The 17,847-nt window shown below is 42.3% G+C and overlaps 1 protein-coding gene across 1 annotated transcript; it reads right to left on the bottom strand.

The window, feature by feature from the left end:
• Nucleotides 1-3,908: 3,908 nt before the first annotated feature.
• Nucleotides 3,909-17,480, bottom strand: EEF1AKMT3 (EEF1A lysine methyltransferase 3). Its single transcript, XM_085641247.1, has 3 exons — nt 17,248-17,480; nt 15,563-15,674; nt 3,909-7,898 (listed from the first exon to the last, which is right to left on the bottom strand). Exons 1-3 carry the CDS (start codon nt 17,392-17,394, stop codon nt 7,507-7,509), a joined length of 651 nt encoding a protein of 216 aa, XP_085497373.1. The 5' UTR covers nt 17,395-17,480; the 3' UTR covers nt 3,909-7,506.
• Nucleotides 17,481-17,847: the final 367 nt, after the last annotated feature.

Genomic DNA, 17,847 nt, shown 5'->3' on the forward strand with positions numbered 1-17,847 from the left:
GAGTTCGCCCCCTTCGCCTATGGGCGCGGCTATGGCGTAGTCCGGAGTTAGCGAAGTATGCCGAGGGTCTGTCCGAAATTCTTTCCATGCCTGGTTGGCACAAAATTAAATGGTTAAAGGACGTCAAGACTTTACTGCTCGCTCTTGGCCTAAAAGATGCTTGGGTGAATAGAACTTCTCCACCTAAATCTGAACTCAAGCGAATATATTGGAGATGGGTCACTGCGAAGAGGATCTCAAGCTCTCATGGTGCTAGATGCACCATCGAGTTCTTAAGACTCAAGGATGAAGTGCGTTATGAGCCTTACCTTGATATTATTCAAAAACCTTTTGATCGCGCACTTGCTTCCAGTGCGCGCATTAACCGCACGCTGGAAACCTCCCTTACAAACATCACCTTTTTGCGAGAATAGGCCTGAATCAATTGCACACATTTTATTTGCATGTCCAGAGTATAAAATCCCAAGGACATACTGGCTTAAACCTTTGTGCAGAGAAATTGGGACAAGAGATCACACTATAGTTTTGCCTATCTTCAAATCTGATACCAGATCTTTGTATGTTTGCGCACTCTTTAAGTTCCTAAGGTGGGCCTGGCTTTTAAGATCTAAAGCCCTCGCAGCCCAAACGTAATGCGGATTAATTCTCTTGCCATTTTGTCCTTTGTTATCTTTTATAATGCAATTGTCCTATTTATTATGTTATATGTATTGTTTTTAAATTTTCTCTGCCTAGGAATTCTAGTGATGTTACTTTTTTTATTCCTAAATTTTTGTGATTTTATGATTGTTACTTCCTATAATTGTATGTGCTTTTAAGATATACTCCTATCGAAATAAAGCTTATTCATTCATTAAACCACGCGCGTGTGTTTTTTTGTATATAGCTTGCATTCAAGTTTAAGTTTGTTTAGTTATTTAAAACCTTAACAATTTTGGCAAATAAAAGCGATCGCAACTACATTTATCAGATAGAACAGATTACTTTGAATTCACATGATCCTGATCGGTCTGAACTAAATAGTTAGTTGCTAATCCTTAGCAACACCTAATACTTCACAATCAATTGTAAAACATATTAAACCTTATTTAAACCTGAAAACAATCTGAAGCTTTCTTCTGCGAAGGAGACAAAAGAATTTGCAATACGAGACATTTCCACCGCCTGAATATTGCATGGTGCATGGGAGTAAGGTTGGAGATACATTGTGCTAAAGTGCCTATGTGCATTAAATAACTCATCCTGCTGCTTCAATGTTCTTGGTTGAGTACTTTCTTGCCCTTACAAAACGTTTTAAAATACAGTCAGTCAAAGCCTTATTTACGGGAGAAGGTGTGGCTGAACGGCTAGAGCGGTGGACCACGAAGCTGAGGAACTCTGTTCGAGACTCAGCAGGGAGGATCAACACCTTAATCTCCCCGTGCCACACAAAAAAATGAATGAGTGCTTGTGTAATGTAAGTGGTGCTTATGTAAAGCGCTCTGATACCTTCGGATCTAGTCGCGCTATATAAAACTTATAACAGTTAAACCCTTTTGAGACACTTGGGCTAACCAGGTACGAACGAATGAACAGTAATAGACCCTGGGTCCACCTAGTTCTTACATTTGGGACAGGCAAAAGATGTAATTGAGGTCTGTCTAGGAGAGCTGTGGCTTTTCTTGATAAAGCTGGTACTTCAATGCACTCACGTATTTGGCACATCTCCCCAGAACCCTAGGTGTCCTGCTATTATTAAAGCAAATAAAGGAAGCCTGTGTGTAAATCCGTGCTCCCTCGGGCAAAAACACGGTTTTAGTAAAAGTCTCTGTTGCAGATCTAGAACGAAGCAACAACACAACTAATGAGCCATGATTCTTGGCTTTTGTGGCATAACCTGCAGGCGCTGACGGTGCCCAGAGCAGACGATTGTCACGCCATCATAAACACCTTTTAATAACTCTGTGTGTGTGTAGGTGGCTCTATTTGTGTGTGGGTTTCTCTACGTGAGTGACTCTCTGTGGGTGGCTCTGTGTGTGTGGGTGGCTCTATTCGTGTGTGTGTGGCTCTGTGTGTGGGTGCAAATGCATTAGGTCTCGCATTTGAGAGTGATTAAGCTATTGACATTGTAAATAACAATGCCGTTTTTTTATAAAAACATAAACAAAAATAATGTCATGAGCAATGCCAATAGCTCTAACTTTAACAATGCCGAGACCATTGCATTGTAAATGCTTGTTTAATCACTGACATGGTGTAAATATATTTAAGTGTACTTATAAGCACAGATTCATACTGATGCTTTTTCTTAATCTGGAAAGCAATACATGGTAAAGCTCTAGTGTACCCTCTTCCCTCACAGCTAACCGGTTAGGTTCCTAAGCTCTAATGTCCAGTAACGAGCGACTGACTCAGGAGCCCCAGAATAGGCTTCATTCTGGCACCATATAAACTTGAGGCAGCTGGTGTTACCAAAATGAGCGTTGCAAGAGGCATTATTTGATGCTCCAGTTCACCTCTGACGAAGGAACTGAGAGGTCTGAAATACAGACCTAGCAACTTGTGAACATTTATTGTGTGAGGAGGAGAGAAGGGCCTTGGAGAGGACAGGGCTTAGAGCTGAGCACAGACCCAGGCACTTTAAATTCACTGCCTCCCCCTCCAATAAACAAAACAAAAACAAAAAAAATGCTGTTGCCCACATTCTGTGGAGGTTTCACACACGCTATTGGACATCATCTGCTCAGAGCCTCCAAACAATGTGCTGGAAACCAGCTGTCTGTAAGAGGTTCCAGCTAATTGTGTGCACACTGGCTCCTCACCGGGTGAGGATTTGAAGGGAGACGCTATTGTGTGACACATGGTGGTACCATGCGAGATCGAAGGCCTGTTTATTGATTGCAGAAGAGGCCACTGACACAGGAATGCAAAAAAGACAGGGTGAAAGGACTAAATTATATCTTTGTGTCCAAAGAAGTGTTGATGTTGTTCACCAATTGAGCTTGTACCTGAATTGGGGGCAAGAAATGGGCTGTTACTCGTTTTGCTTCATGGGCTTGAGACTGATCTTACGCCTCACAGTTTTGAACTCATGACTCAAGGAGTTCAAGATGATGATTTAAGTGCAGGTTCTGCTGAGCTTGCACCATGAGGCTTGTCCCTGGACCTGCACTTTCATGTTTCAATCCTGCAGTCCCGTAGAGGTATCTCTGCTCTGTGGTGGGATCACACCACTTCTAGTTCACCACCCTGCCTTTTATTAGCCCTCCGGTCTTTGCATCAGTAATGACACTGGCTGCGGCCTGTCTTCATAGTTCGGAGATGCATGTTTTCCCATACCTCATTGACTGGCTAATGAAGGCGGGCTCACCTCAGCTAATCTCGGACTGCCTGCACATACCTTTGTCGTCCACCATAAGGTTTCAATCAATTAGTAACACAGCTAGAAGTGGTGGTGGATTCAGGCACAAAGCCCTCACACACACACACACACTCATCGCAAGAAGAGATTTAACCCTTTCGATGCGCATGACGGAGCGGTTCCGTCATGCGCATCGGTCGCGCTGTGCGGATGACGGAACCGCTCCGTCGCGGCCCCGCCCGCGCAACGAACCTTCAGCACGGCGCGGTAATCCGCGCCGCGCTGAAGGGGTTAATGCAAGGCAGAGTATGGCCTTGCAGGTGTCACACAATCAACATTGTGACTTGTGCACAGCAATGCAAGGTGCAGGCACTCGTTCCGCATATGATCATCAGCACTGCACTGAAGGTCTCATGGAGCATTAACAGCAGGATGCAAAGGGGCTTTGGTGGCATCTCACAAAAGGATACAGGTCCAGGGGAGCAGAAGTTGCATGCTATGTTTAAGTGCAATGGATTAAAATGAAGCCATTCTAATATGACAGCCCACATAAGGGGCAATAAACAAGTGAAAGAAAAAAAAATCTTTATTGAGATAAGACATGATAGTGAAAAAGTAGTAATTTGGTCAAGAAAAAGGACAACTAAAATGTCTTGATTTTTTTTTGCATTTAAAGTACAAAACCAGTGAAAATGCCATAAGAACCACATATTCTATTACACTTACGTTCCCATAGCCCTCAGGAAACAGTAGATAAAAGAAATATTACCATATCATCAAACCTAAATAAACAATCTCACTTAACAAGTAAATATGTAAAACATGATGGTAAACAATACAATAATTTATCACCTATTATGCTGAGCTACTGCTGTATGCAGGACTTCTAAAGAAGTAATAAAAAACTGATTTCAGGCTGTTCAGCGAGAATGTGTTAGAAATGGTCCTTTTTGAATCTAACTACATCTCCTGAATGAATGCTCTCTTATCATTGGTCCTTACTTTCACAACATAAAAAAGGCACAGACTTCAAAATAGTTTGTCAAAAATTACAAAATAGGGAATGTTCAGAATCTATTAGTACAAAATGTCATAGGATTTACAATTTATTAGCAGTAAAGGGTTGCTTCATGTGGAGGTCACAGCTAGTTGGTTCATTTGATACATTTACCATTATCTGCCAAACACGGTCATACAGCTCAGTGGGGTCTAGGTTAATGTGGGATAAGCGAGTGGTTCACTGCATCTTTGGAATTTTGAAAAGCATTATTACCGAGAGTTGGTGTTAATATGGTTTTCAATGCATGAGGTCATCAACATGATACTTGTCCAGTTTTTGTTATTAAGTCATGCAAATAAATACCATTAAGAAAAACTGGAAGAAAAAAAACACTCAGAGGTAATGTGTCCACACAAGATACCTGGCTGTCAATCCTGACCACATTGTGTGATCATGGGCCATTCACTTTGTAGCCCTATGCTTCAACTTCCGAAACTGAGTGCGCTTATGAATCACTATTTTGGAAAACTGAACACCTGCATTCCAAGTTCTCAAATGACAGAGGCAAGAAAAACTTGCAATTCAAAGTCTTTTTTGGAATTAAATTATTTGCAAAAGACAGGCAAACTCAACAGTGATGACAAGACGACTAAGCCCTCTCACTGAATTCTTAGTCCCATTGTTCCACCCAATTTTTCCAGGAATGGGCAGATTTTCGTTCAGTTCTCAGTTTTGAGGGTTGAAATCTTCACATGTCCGGGTTAGGTCAAGGACAATAAGTAAGAAATGTAGGACAGCTTTCAGATGGAAAAAATTGATGCATCTGTCATTTTGGATTGGAATGAACACCTCTGTGGGACGCCGATTTAGCGGTGCTCAACTGGAATGCATACTTCGGCAGAATTGACGTAGCCGTGCAAACTGAAATGCTTGCTCACTTCTACAATGAGTAAAAGAAGCAAGCAGTGGCAGCCACATAACTTGGAATGGACCACCCATACTGAAGGTAAATACAGGTGTGCACTTTGGATTGAAAAACAAGACATTTGTTGAGCCAACAACAGTTTTGAACTTTAGTAAAACGGGCAGGGTGCCGGCACGGGGGTAAGCTGAATGGACAAGGAATGGAAGCAGCACACTTGGGAATGGACTAACCTTACATTACAGTTCTCCAGAGCCATGACCCTTCCTGGATTGTCCTCCCTTTTGGGAAAAGCAAACCGATTCTCCTCGCCACAACTTGTCAAGAGATAGCTCAAAGTTAGGTGCTCTTTACACAGATCTGTGTAACCTGCAAGTGACCAATCCAAAGCCGTATTGGCAGACTCTGACTTGCATCCTAAACCAATGACATTGTGGCACCTAACATACCATAACGTGCATTGTAAAGCTCATTAACACCCCTTGGGGTACATTGGCACAGAACAGGTGTTTATTGTTACCTAACTCAATGGTACTCATGTTATCAACTGTAGAAGGATGAAAGGTTGAGCGAACCTGCTGGGATTCATATCTGCGGCCTTGAAGTCACACACGGGTTTCTGGAGTGGATGCATTAGACCACTGAGCCAATAGATCAAACATAAAATGGCAGCTAATATTTATGTATTAAGAAAATGTTTAATTGGTGGTTTGACCTTTAGAAATGATCGTTATAACCCAACACAATATCCTACTCTCTTCTGCCTTAAAAGGACAGCCTCTGCCACTCATTCACATAATCAAAGTCTGTGTTTTGTCAGCCAATAAACATCTCATAATCGGCTGTTTCAAGAATCGATGAGTGGTCTAATATCTCTGCTTCCCTTTGCCAGAAAAGATCCTCAATCATTAAAGCCATCTGAAACATAAGTGTGGAGGCAAAAGACCACAGTTGTAAACTGGACTTGCTGTGTTGACTAAACTGCATGACCATGATCAAATTAGTAAATCTCCATGCCTCGGTTCCCTGAAATACAGAAATCAGGAGCACTCAAGTACAGTGATAGACCACTGTTAAGTGTGGACAGTCCTCTTCAAATTAACACGTTTCTAATACTTTTTGGGAGAGGAGAAGATGGTGGCTCCAGATTGAGTACACTGTTGCACAAGTGTCATGAGAAGAATAAACCACATTCAAAGTTGCTGGCCAGGGACCTGCTGCTGCTTAACCTCAAATTCACAGTGTGTTGCTTCCACTCATGGAGCATTTAGGACTTTGTCGGCAAACATCCGGTGTGTGTTTTGTGAAGCGGAATGTGGTTTCGATTACATAAATCGCCAGAACCTCCTTAACTGATCTGGAAGGAAAACAACACTCCAGAAGATTCACACTGGGCTTTCGCCAACCCTTAAAGCTTGAATAACTTACAAACCGGGCGAGCGAAAGGCTTCTTATCACAGTGATTACAGTTTTTTTCCAGGCCATTGCTCTTTACAAACTATTGTAATAGAGGACTCCACTAGGTAGGCTTTGTTGTGACCAAGGAATCTCTCACAATACACTGGTTTGTAAACAGACCAGTTATGACAGCAAACATGGCATCCCAGGGACCTGAAAACCCAAGCAGATCTGAAACCAAGCATGAACAGATATCATTTTAAAACCGGTTCCAAAACTCTTAAACCATATTTTCTCTAGCTAACCCGATAAAAATATATTGCAAAGAGAATTTGGATGGCTTGTCGATTGCCATCCATCTTGCACTAAGCACACAGTAAACTGTGACGGCATCTTTGATGTGGGGTCCAAGAGAAAATGTTACACGTTCTTCAGGTGCCAAGCATCTCTGTGCTGATAACTAGTTTAAATAACAAATCTAAAAATATTCAGTCATCCCTTTATGTGGAAGGAAACTGTTCATTGGTCAATCATGTACATAAGCATGTTTTTAAAAATATTTGCTTCAATTACCCTGTTATAAAGTAATGAGTCTATTCCCTGGTTATTTTCAAAAAGTTCATGTTCCATTAAAAATACAGCAACATGATCCTTTTCTCTTTTCTTTGGAATGGTTGATTAATTGTTTGAAGTCGGTGACTCCATCAAGAGGAGAGAGGGAATTATTCTAATTTGAAAAAGACAAAAGGGGGATGAGGTGCGAAGTATGCATATTTGCTTCTGCTTCTCAAAGCATCTATTGAGCCATCACCTTTAATCCTGTCTGGGCAAGGTCTGTACTCTGCCTCAGCTATCCACTCTCAGGGTGACTTTGTAGATATTGATATCCTCCTCGTCCTTCCTATAGACAAGTTTCACATTGAAATGTAGAGGGAGGAGCCTCTGGTAGAAGTCCACCGTGCCATGACCCTGGCGCATCTTGGAGGACAGGTAGATGGTGGCACGTGAGCTGCACAGGTGTTGTAGGGTCCTGAGCAGGGCGGGATACGTGTCTTGGAGGTATACAATATCAGCTCCCAAGATGAGGTCATAATCCCTGGGGAAATCTTCTTGGTCTTCTCCCCAACACAGAGCACACACCTGGGTCTTGGCAGAACATGCTGGCGGCACATTGGCAGCAACATTTTGACGTATCTGCTTCAACGTCTTGGGAAGGTCTGTTATCGTCACATTGGCACCTAATGGGATTATGAAAGAGAGAAAGGGTAAAGAAATTAGGAAACTTTAGTTATGTGTAAACTTTTTTTTTTTTAATGAAGTTTCATGTGTTCATTTGAAAGTGAGTTATATAGTATTGTATTAGAAAATTAAAACAATGCAATATAAAAGAGGCTTAGCAATGAAAAACATGTTTTCTATTATGCTTCCTACCAAAGGCGCTGCCCTTTCTAAGTGCTGTATGGTGGGGTAAGGAACGACCAACGAGTCGGTTGAAGAGCAAATAATCACTTTACTTGCAGATTAGTAAATCCAATGAAGCAAGACCACCAACCAGCGTTCCAACAGCTCAGACACTAGTTCGCCAACTGTCAAGGAACTCTTTATTCAAATGTCGCAGGGATGCTGGAAGGTCATCACGTTCCTATTACTCCTAAACGGGTAATTACAACTCATCCAAAGAACCTCAGATACAGCACCTTCCCTCCTTAAACAGACAAAGCAAAAACAACATAGAAGAGAGAAAACCAATATAAAATAACATTATGGCGATAAAATAAATAGACCATACATGGAACTCCAGTTAGTACATGCAATACACCTGTAGATAACTTGATTTCTTGGAGACCCAACCACTACTTGTAACAGTGTGTTCCCCATTATCAACATTTTCATACAAACAGCAGCATTGGATGCAGGGTTCTGCATCACACTTTGAGATTGTCCATGCAATAGCCCAGGAATCTCATACAATGTGTTATACAGGCCAGGAAACATCAAGGAATCATCATGTTTCAACATCCTCTTAGTCATGACTGACCTTTGAAAAAGCATCAAGAGCAACCAGTTCCTAATTGGCCACCACTGGCTAATTTGACAGAAGACAGTGCCACCTCTACAACTTGAAAAGGAACATTGAATTAAAACTCAGCTTTGGGCTTCTTAGGCCCCATGCTCTTAAGCAGAAGCCAACACCCTACATACACTTTGCTTCTCCCTTTACAATGTTTTCCATCAAAATAATGTTTAATCTTATCTTGAGCAACTTTAACATTAGCTTCAACTTTCTCAAGATCACAATCATCCTGCTCCTTCTTGCCTGCTGTACAGAAGAGGACCTGTCCATCAACCACCTTGGACTTCCTAACCCTTAATAAGGTAAAGGGAGCAACACCTGCAACACTATGAGGAGCATTATGAGATGCCCAGATTTAACTTTTTATAAAATCCTGCACAGCTTAACCACAATTGAGAGCAGTTTGTAACCCTCTTTGAACAATGTTTTCACCATTTCCACAGAACCATTAGATTGAGGACGGTACAAACCCACTGTGTAACATGCAAGGCTTTTATACTTCAAAAATGTCTCCATTTCGTTTGACACCAGTTGCAACCCATTGTCAGTAATGAGCTTGTGAGGGTGCCCTTTGAGACCAAAACCTTTTTTTAAATTTAATTTATAAACACCTCTGTGCTAATTTCTCGTACAAAATCATAACAAACCAATTTAGAGAAGAAATCAACTCATCACAATCAAATACCTAGACTCTTCAGGTAATGGCATTATAGGTCCCACAACAACAAGTGCAACTTTGTACCAAGGAATGTCCGTACAAGGAGTCGGTATTAAAGGTGTCTTCCACAACTTTCAATGTTTATAAGATAAAACAAACTCATCACATTCATCAATGAAATTCTCAATATCTGTATCGATATATGGCCACCAAAAGGATAGTATCAAACTTTTTTGGGTGGCTACCGATCATAAATGACCTTGATGAGCAAGACAGATAATTTTTTTTACTTAACTACGTAGGTGCAACGAACTTTCCAACCCTCAACAAAATACCCCACTCATCTGACAGTTGAGAAGAAACATGACAAAAGCAAAGCCGCTCCCCGCTAAGATGTTTATGTAAAGGCCATTCATTCTTCATAGAATACACAACCTTCAGAAAACAAGAATCCTTGTCCACAGCAGAATTCAATTCTGATGGTTCCCTGGCAAACCTGAACTACATTTCCACCAGCTACAACACAATCATATCCAAAAATGTCTTTATCTTGCATGACATCATTTTCAATTAAAGGGAGCCTAGAAAGGCAGTTTCCTTGAACATTGGTACTCCCAGGAATCTGACGTTAAACTTGAAGATACAGCAGACAACCCTTGCTTGCTCAGCAGATGAAATAATGGTTTATGAGCTATGCAAAGGGTAAAATAAGTTCCCCACACTTAAGTTTTGAGCTTTTCAATTGACTATGCGTATGCCATGGCCTCCATTTCGATAGAACTATATTTCATTTCCACCTCAGATAGTACTCTGGAGGCCAAGGCAATAGTGTGCTCAGTACCAATTTTCTGGCACAAAACAGCATCCAATGCCACAGCACCGGCATCAGCTATAATAATATATTCATGACCACTGATGTAAGTTTTCAAAGCCGGTACTTCAGTAAGAATTTTCTTCATCTTTAAGAACACATTTTGTTCCTTAGTTTCCCCAAAAAACTTTTCATTTTTTCTTAATCAATAAAAAGTAGTTACACAATCCTATGAATGAGCAGAATTCATCCTTGTTTTTTGGGCAGGGCACCTGCCTCAATACCTTGATAAGATCCTCTTTAGGTTCAATATCATCGGAAGTAATGATGTATCCTAAATACTTTACAGAATCAGTCAGGCATGTTCATTTATCTTTTGAAACTGTCTTGTGGGTCATTCCTAACCCCAGGGCTCAAGCTGCAGGCCATCACTGCCATGAAGGCTGGCTCACGATCAATGGGCTTGTCGTGCGTGGAGAGACGCTCGTTGTTGCCAATATGTCGTGGAGTAAGTAAATTAAGACCTTTTTTGCAAATGAATAAATCCAATGGAGCGAGCCCACCAACCAGCATCTCAACAGCTTAGTCACTCATTCGCCAAATGTCACTCTCAACAAACACCTATTCGAATACTGTGGGGATGCTGGAAGGTTATCATGTTCCTAACATTCCTACAAAACATCCAAAAAAACCCAGATACAATATGCTGTAAATAACAGATTGTTATAATGTTACATGTACCGGAAAAGATACACTTGAATGCTATGTTTGATCATGAGCGAACAACACAGAATTTAGAAAACTAAACCTGAGAGGATCCAATTTGAGCTCAGTTGGACCCTCTCCTCAGTGCTGTGTCGGATGCCGATAACGTTATTCTGGTATGCTGCCATACCTGCTATTTATTTCTTGCAAGTCTTCATCCTTTCATAGGTGTTACAACTCAATCAATTGCCCTTAGTTTGCCTCGCCACCTCAGGCTATCCACGTTGCTGACCAAATGCAGGAAGGATCTCGAGATCTGGCTTTTCGACTGAACCTGAGCACCCACCAGGACCTGCAACCCCCTCCCCGATCCACAAACGCCTCCACTCCCAGTGCCTTGAGACCCTCACGGGTAAGTAGTCGCACTTAACACTGATTAATTTGGTTGACCGCGCATGGCTTTATTGGCCATAACAGAAGCAGACACTAGAAGCGAATGCTAAACTCTGTCAGCCAACTTGCTGTCTAGGTGAATTAAACATAGTAAAGGAAAGTGCAAAATACTGGATTCATAAATTTGGATGGAGGATGGACGCTCTTCTGACAAACTCTTCTGAGATGGCGGTCTTGTTTCTCTAAAGTTTCTGGCTGGCTAGAACGTATGTAGTAAGGAACACATACTTTGTCACGCTGATGATGGTTTGCCATGCAGCTCTCTCCAATAATACCCCAAATTGTGTTTTCCTGTCTGCACATAATATATATATTTTTTATATCCTGTAACCACAGTTCTTCTACCTTTAAGACTTTAAATAACACATTACTATTTCCCACTTTAATGATGCTCAATCTACCTTACATAATTAGAATTTGTGACCTACAGATTACATTAGGTGTAAGTGTAGATTGTTTAACTCACTGAACCACCTTTGGCACTATCCAGATATGAAACATTTTCCCTCCTCTCATAACCAATGAGCTCTGTAGCAAGTCAAATTCCTAAACAATAGAAATGCCAGGCCAATCCAATCTCTAAATTTAGGGGCATGTTTACAATAGAAGCGGCGGAGCGGGGTTTTAGCCTCTTTGGCTTAACGCCACACTCCGCCACTGATGAAACGCAGATTTACAATAATATGGTGCAGCCCTGCGTTTCCCGCTGCGCTTGTCCTAAATTTAGGAGCCTAGCGCCACCGCAGGCACCCTTGCACCATAGTGCAAGGGTGTCTGCGTTGCACTAAGTCATGAAAAGAGGCGTTGTGGTGGCGATAGGGGCTTGTAAATATGCCCCTTAGTGTTTTCATTTGGCCTAATATCCTTGCATTGAGTTGTTACTCAGTCAGTATTTTTTTTCTGCCAATTACCACAGTGTAGGTCCTTTTGCTTTATTTTCTGTTTTAATCTCCAATTTCTGCCACTGAAAGTTGTTCCAGGCACCAAATGGTCCTTCTGTGAAACCAAGACCACCCCGTCACCCTGTTGGTCCCCACCCCTGCCCCAAATCAAAAAAATACCTAGAAAAAAAGCTGGACACTCAGGTCGAAAAGTTGAACAAAAGTAACACACTAACACATTTAGAGTCACAATTTTTAATTTGGTAAATAAAACATTAAATATTCATGCCCGGGAAATGTGTGGCACAGCGGCCGACTAAGGAGCACGGAGTTCACAGTTCGATCCCTGGCACCAGCTCAGCATCATGTGATTCTGGGCAATAGCTCACTTAATTGCCCTCGACTGCCCCAAGCACCTAGAAACCCTTAAGGGGGTGATATGTTTGCGCTTTACAAATAGGAATCATTATGGCCACCACATGTCTATGTGTGGAAAACATATGATGCAAAAAAGACAAAATTATAAAGAAATTTAGGGAGGTTGAAATGTATAATGTCTCAAAATAATATACTACACAGTAAAACAAGCATTTGCAATGGAATAGGTCTCCCATTTACGCTAGACCTATTGCATTGCAAATGGTAGGCATCACGGACAACAGGAGGGAGGGCGGGGGGAGAAGGCACGGACAACGGGAAGGAGGGGGGAGAAGGCACAGACAACGGGGAAGGAGGTTGGGGGGGGGGGGGTAGAAGCCATGGACACGAGAGACAGGGCAGGGGGTTGAAGGCACGGACAACTGGAGGGCAGGTGGAGGAGAAGGCACTGACAACAGGTGGAAAACACCAAAGCATGTTGTGCCTACAGTACGAGAACCTCATTAAAGAAAATAGTGCTCACAGTCTAAATAAGACGTACTGTGTAACAACTGAAGTAAAGGGGCCAGTCACCATGGGAGATGACAAATTAAGAGGTGGCGGTATTAAGGAGGGACTAACAAGCCTATCGATGAATCAAAAGCCAGCATTTTAGACGGACAATGACACAAGCAAATGGCAAATATGGGCGGAGAGTGGGTGGGGCTTCTATTCCCTACTCCTCTACAATAAGTCTCGCAGACCAGCGCATGCGCGCTGGCTCTAGGCTCATCCTAAAAAAAATTCTTGTAAAAATTGGTTCGTAAAAGTCAGTTTTGAAAAATATATTTTGGGAAAAGATTTTATCACATGGAACCACCTAAATGGCCCTCTTTCACTGTGTCATTAATTTTAAATATGGAAGTCCTAGGTGGCATCATGTTTTCACCCCAGATCAAGCAACTAACCGCCAAAGAAAATGTATCTGCTACCTTCCAGTACAATTACACCTTAATCAATCTAAAACACAGAGCACTGTGTAATAAAAAAAAGGCTTCCGGGTGCTGGTTAAAAAAAACTGTAAATGTAAAAAAGGGAATGAACTACTTATTGCCAAGCCAGATTTTGAGAAATTTCCTAAAAGCAAGATGAATGATCATAGCCCTAAGGATGAGGAGCAGACTATTCCGGAGCTGAGCCACTTGAAGAGAAAAAGCTTGCCCACCAGTCGGGGCTTTGTTAAACAGGGTTATCTTAAGCAAGTTACCATTAGAGGGCCAGAGGAGTCTATGAGGAACATAGTGTTGCAATTTGTTTGGCTAAGAGCCATGCATAAAGCCTTAATCAAGATAAGCCTGTGAACAAGAGCTACTAGAGAGCAGCCAATGCTGCTGCAGTGGGGCTCCACGTGGTACGGACAAGGCTAACTTAGCTGCAGTGGACTGAATCCTGGATAGTTGGTTAATAACGTAAAGATGGGCTCCCAAGAAGAGGAATTTCCATAGTCTGGTCTACTCAGTATGCCACCATGCACTATTATCAGGTGCCAGTGAGTGGAAAGCAGAGACCGAATGTTATGCAAGAGTGTCATCAGAGAAAAGCAGGAGGTGGACAATTTGTTAGCATGAAACACAAGTGAGAGATCATAATCCATTTGCATCCCCAGGCTCTGAACAGAGGGTGCTACAACTGGGACAGAATTGACCACCAAGGGCCAAAAGCCACTGGGAAAAAATGGTGTAGGTTTTCCTATATGGAAGAGCATGTTTTCAGATTTTGTGCTATTAATTTATTTAATATAAACAATTGTATTGCGTTCATGCAATTGTGATACTAAATTTAGGTAAATTGACCCCCTAACAATTATGAAATATTATGAAAGGGAATTTGGACTCTTGGGTGGTGTGATCAAAAATAAGGGTTAATAGGATGCCTCCTGCATTGGTAGGTGAGCTTAAGGCATGTGATCTTATCAGAAGGGCCAGTGTTCTTATAAGCACTGAACAACGTGGGGCTCAGGGCAGAACCTCGAGGTACTACGATGGACTGGCTTAAAAACAGAACGATACGGTGGAAGGTGTATTGCCTGTAATCTGCCCTATAGATATGATTTGCACCATGTTAAGGCCAGCCTTTTAACTCCCACCTGCGCCAACCTGGACATAAGGACTGACTGTCAAAAGCTGCGGACAGGTCCGGCAGCGCCAGTGCTACCCGAAGACCCATGTCCACTGCCATCCTCCACGGTGGTCATGGCCACCTCAGTCCCATGTAAAGTCCAGAAGCAGCATTGCGCCTTGTTCAATAGCGAATGATCATCCAGTTGTGCTGATATTCTTGTTAACATTTTTTCCCAGAATTTTGCCTGGAAACAGCAGGAGTGATACAAGTCGGTAAATACTAAGGTAAGTGGGATAGGCTGTGGCTTTCCTTAGCCGAGGTAGAACTAGGGCTTATTCCACGCTACTGGAACTAGCGGTTTGCAATGAATAATTGATAACGGTCAAAAGAGGGACGGTTAACTGGTCAACCAATACCTTCCAGTATTTAGGAACAAGCGGGTCCAGCAGAGAACCGGACAAGACAGATTCCACAATTTGAGCGAAGTCTGTAGTTGTGGGCAAACTTAGATCATCAGTCTAAACACTGAAAACAATTACCTGCGTCTTATGGAATCCCAAGAGGTAAAAGAACAAGGAATTGGGGGTATGATGGTGCAAATTAAGTGCAGAAGAGTGGAATTTTGAGTGTGTACATGAGATGTTGCCGAGAGGCTGTTTTTTTACAGAAAATAGAGGTTTGGTATTTAAAGATCTTCGTGTGGTTTGTGCCGAGTCTTCAATATTGTAAAAAAAAAAACAAAAACAAAAAAAAACATTTTAAATGACGAAAAGGACAGGCTGATCTCTTAAAAACAGCGTCCTTCTGTTGTTCCACACTAGGAAAGAAGAGGATTAAATTACCTAATAAAATCGCCAAGATTCCCACAATGCCGGTTCCAGCTCCCAGTTCAATAACCTTTTTCCCACGGAAATCAAACTTCTGCTCCTCAAAGTAGTCACAGAGGGCGATAGCCTGCAACAAAAACCAGACAAGAATTAGTGATGAAGAAGCCTTTTAAGGACTGTGCGGCCTGTGCACTTACTGGCACATTTTTTTCTAGAATTCTTGCACCAGATGGAAGCGGTGTTACCCCGCTGAATTTCAAACACTGACCATCACTTTACATGAAGAAAACAACCCACTAAGTTTTATTAATGCCTTCTAAGTTTAGATCTTTCGGGGAGTGCCTCGCTCTTGGTGCCCATCGGTGTTTTTGTATTAATTAAAATGCATTTATTCACATTTTCCAATTACATACAGGATATGTTATAGCACACATTATAAATACTGCATACATTAATAGACACGGCCAAGCATCCATCTAACATTTGTTGGAACAAAAAGGGGCACTGTGTTCAGGATAGAAAGGTCCCAATACTGAAAAAGTCTGTCAGTCCTACGTACCTACCGACAGTGGTACTGCACAATGCAACATCCCAGTAGGAACGTAGGAAGAGCAGAAACGACATGTTTTTATCCATTCAACAATGCCAGTTACCAGACAACCCTTCTGGCGTTAATAATATAACTCCCAACCAAACCCTCCCACGGTGGCTCCCATGCATTGGATTGAGCACATCTCGTGTGATGTCCAGACTGCTGTTCCTCGTCTAGATCTCATAAACGCTCATCTGTGATTAATATTAATACTTCTACACCTGGAGGGCCCAGACGAGTATGGGGTAGCCTCCGACCAGTCGACTACACGTGTATGATGTACTCTACAGAAAAAAGGTAGAGTATTTGAAGATAGGTCAACACATGCTGCCCCGCCCATGTCTGGCAGTAGTACACAAACTACAATGAAACTAAACGGCACAGTTACTGCACTGATACAATGTCGCCATCCGTCGGCGAGCTGCTTGTACTGCAAGCATTGTACAAAGATCGTTTCCGGTGCGTAGTGGGGCTAATGTTAACGTGTCACACACGAGACTCGAATGTAGTGTTTAAAGCATACTTTTATTTAAATAAAAAAAAATAAAAAACACAATCAGTAGACATGGATCTGTAAAATTTGCAACTCTTTCGGAGCATTTGCAACATACACGTTAAAAGAAAATTAAAGTGCACCACTCCCCAAACACGCCTTTTACTTACAATTATAAGTTAATAAATGCTAGCAACTTGGTAAAAGGCGATCTACTGTCTTCTCAAATACCTCTACACCTGCTATACCGAGAAGTTGCATCGCATCTTCACTATTGTGCAACAGATCACGATCGAGCAAAATGCTGCACGCAGTTCAACAGCTAAACGCAACGAATAACACTGGCCTTAATGTTTCTCTTCTGGTTTTCATGGTTGCTACGACCCACTTTCAGCGCCTGAGCTAACGAAACGTAAGCACACTTCAAATTCCGATTCACGTACGCAGGGAACTGTACTTCCCTATAATGCACTGGATTGCAGAAGTAGCACCAATCCCCTGTGTGCACTTTTCACCGAACTCTGCACGTCCGCTGCAGATGCACCCCCTTGCACTGGCGCCACGCTCACTTTGCACCAGCGCCCGTCCACACCTCCATTCCCTCTCAGTCCTCACCGCCTCCCAGACCGGAGCCGCCACCCCCAGGCGGGCCCCGTAGTTCTGGGTAATCCTCAGCTCCCGTCCGCAGTACTGAAACCGGCTCTCTTCGCTGTACGAATCGGAGAAGAGACCGACCTCTTCCCGAGGAAACACCTCCTCCATGCCTGGCGCTGTTTACGTTTATCAAGTATCCCATTGAATACGTGTCCCGCTGCCGTCTAAAAATAGGCCCCGCCCCTACACAAACAGGCAGAAGCAGCAGATCTCAGAGTGTAGTGTCTGCACAATGTTCTGAATGTGCTCTTCTCATTAAACGTAGAGCAGTTCCTCCAGTGTTTGCACTATCAGAGGTGGTTTCTCAACTTTGTCCCCACAATCCTACTTTCAATTACAAGTGTTTTATTTCAGGTTTATTCATGGAGAATAACTATTTTTATATAAAAAACGAAAAAAGAGAGACTCTGGTAGTTGTTTTTTCTGGAAAATACTGAGGGGAGCAGACGAGGCTCGCAGACGAGGCTCGCAATACCACTTATGTTATCTATTTACAAACTTTAGGCACAGTGTATGATTAGAAAAGGCTGACGATAAAGAAGTGTCAGTTGTGTAGTATCC

Source organism: Triturus cristatus, chromosome 2_2 (genome assembly GCF_964204655.1).
Source record: "Triturus cristatus chromosome 2_2, aTriCri1.1, whole genome shotgun sequence".
NCBI lineage: Eukaryota > Metazoa > Chordata > Amphibia > Caudata > Salamandridae > Triturus > Triturus cristatus.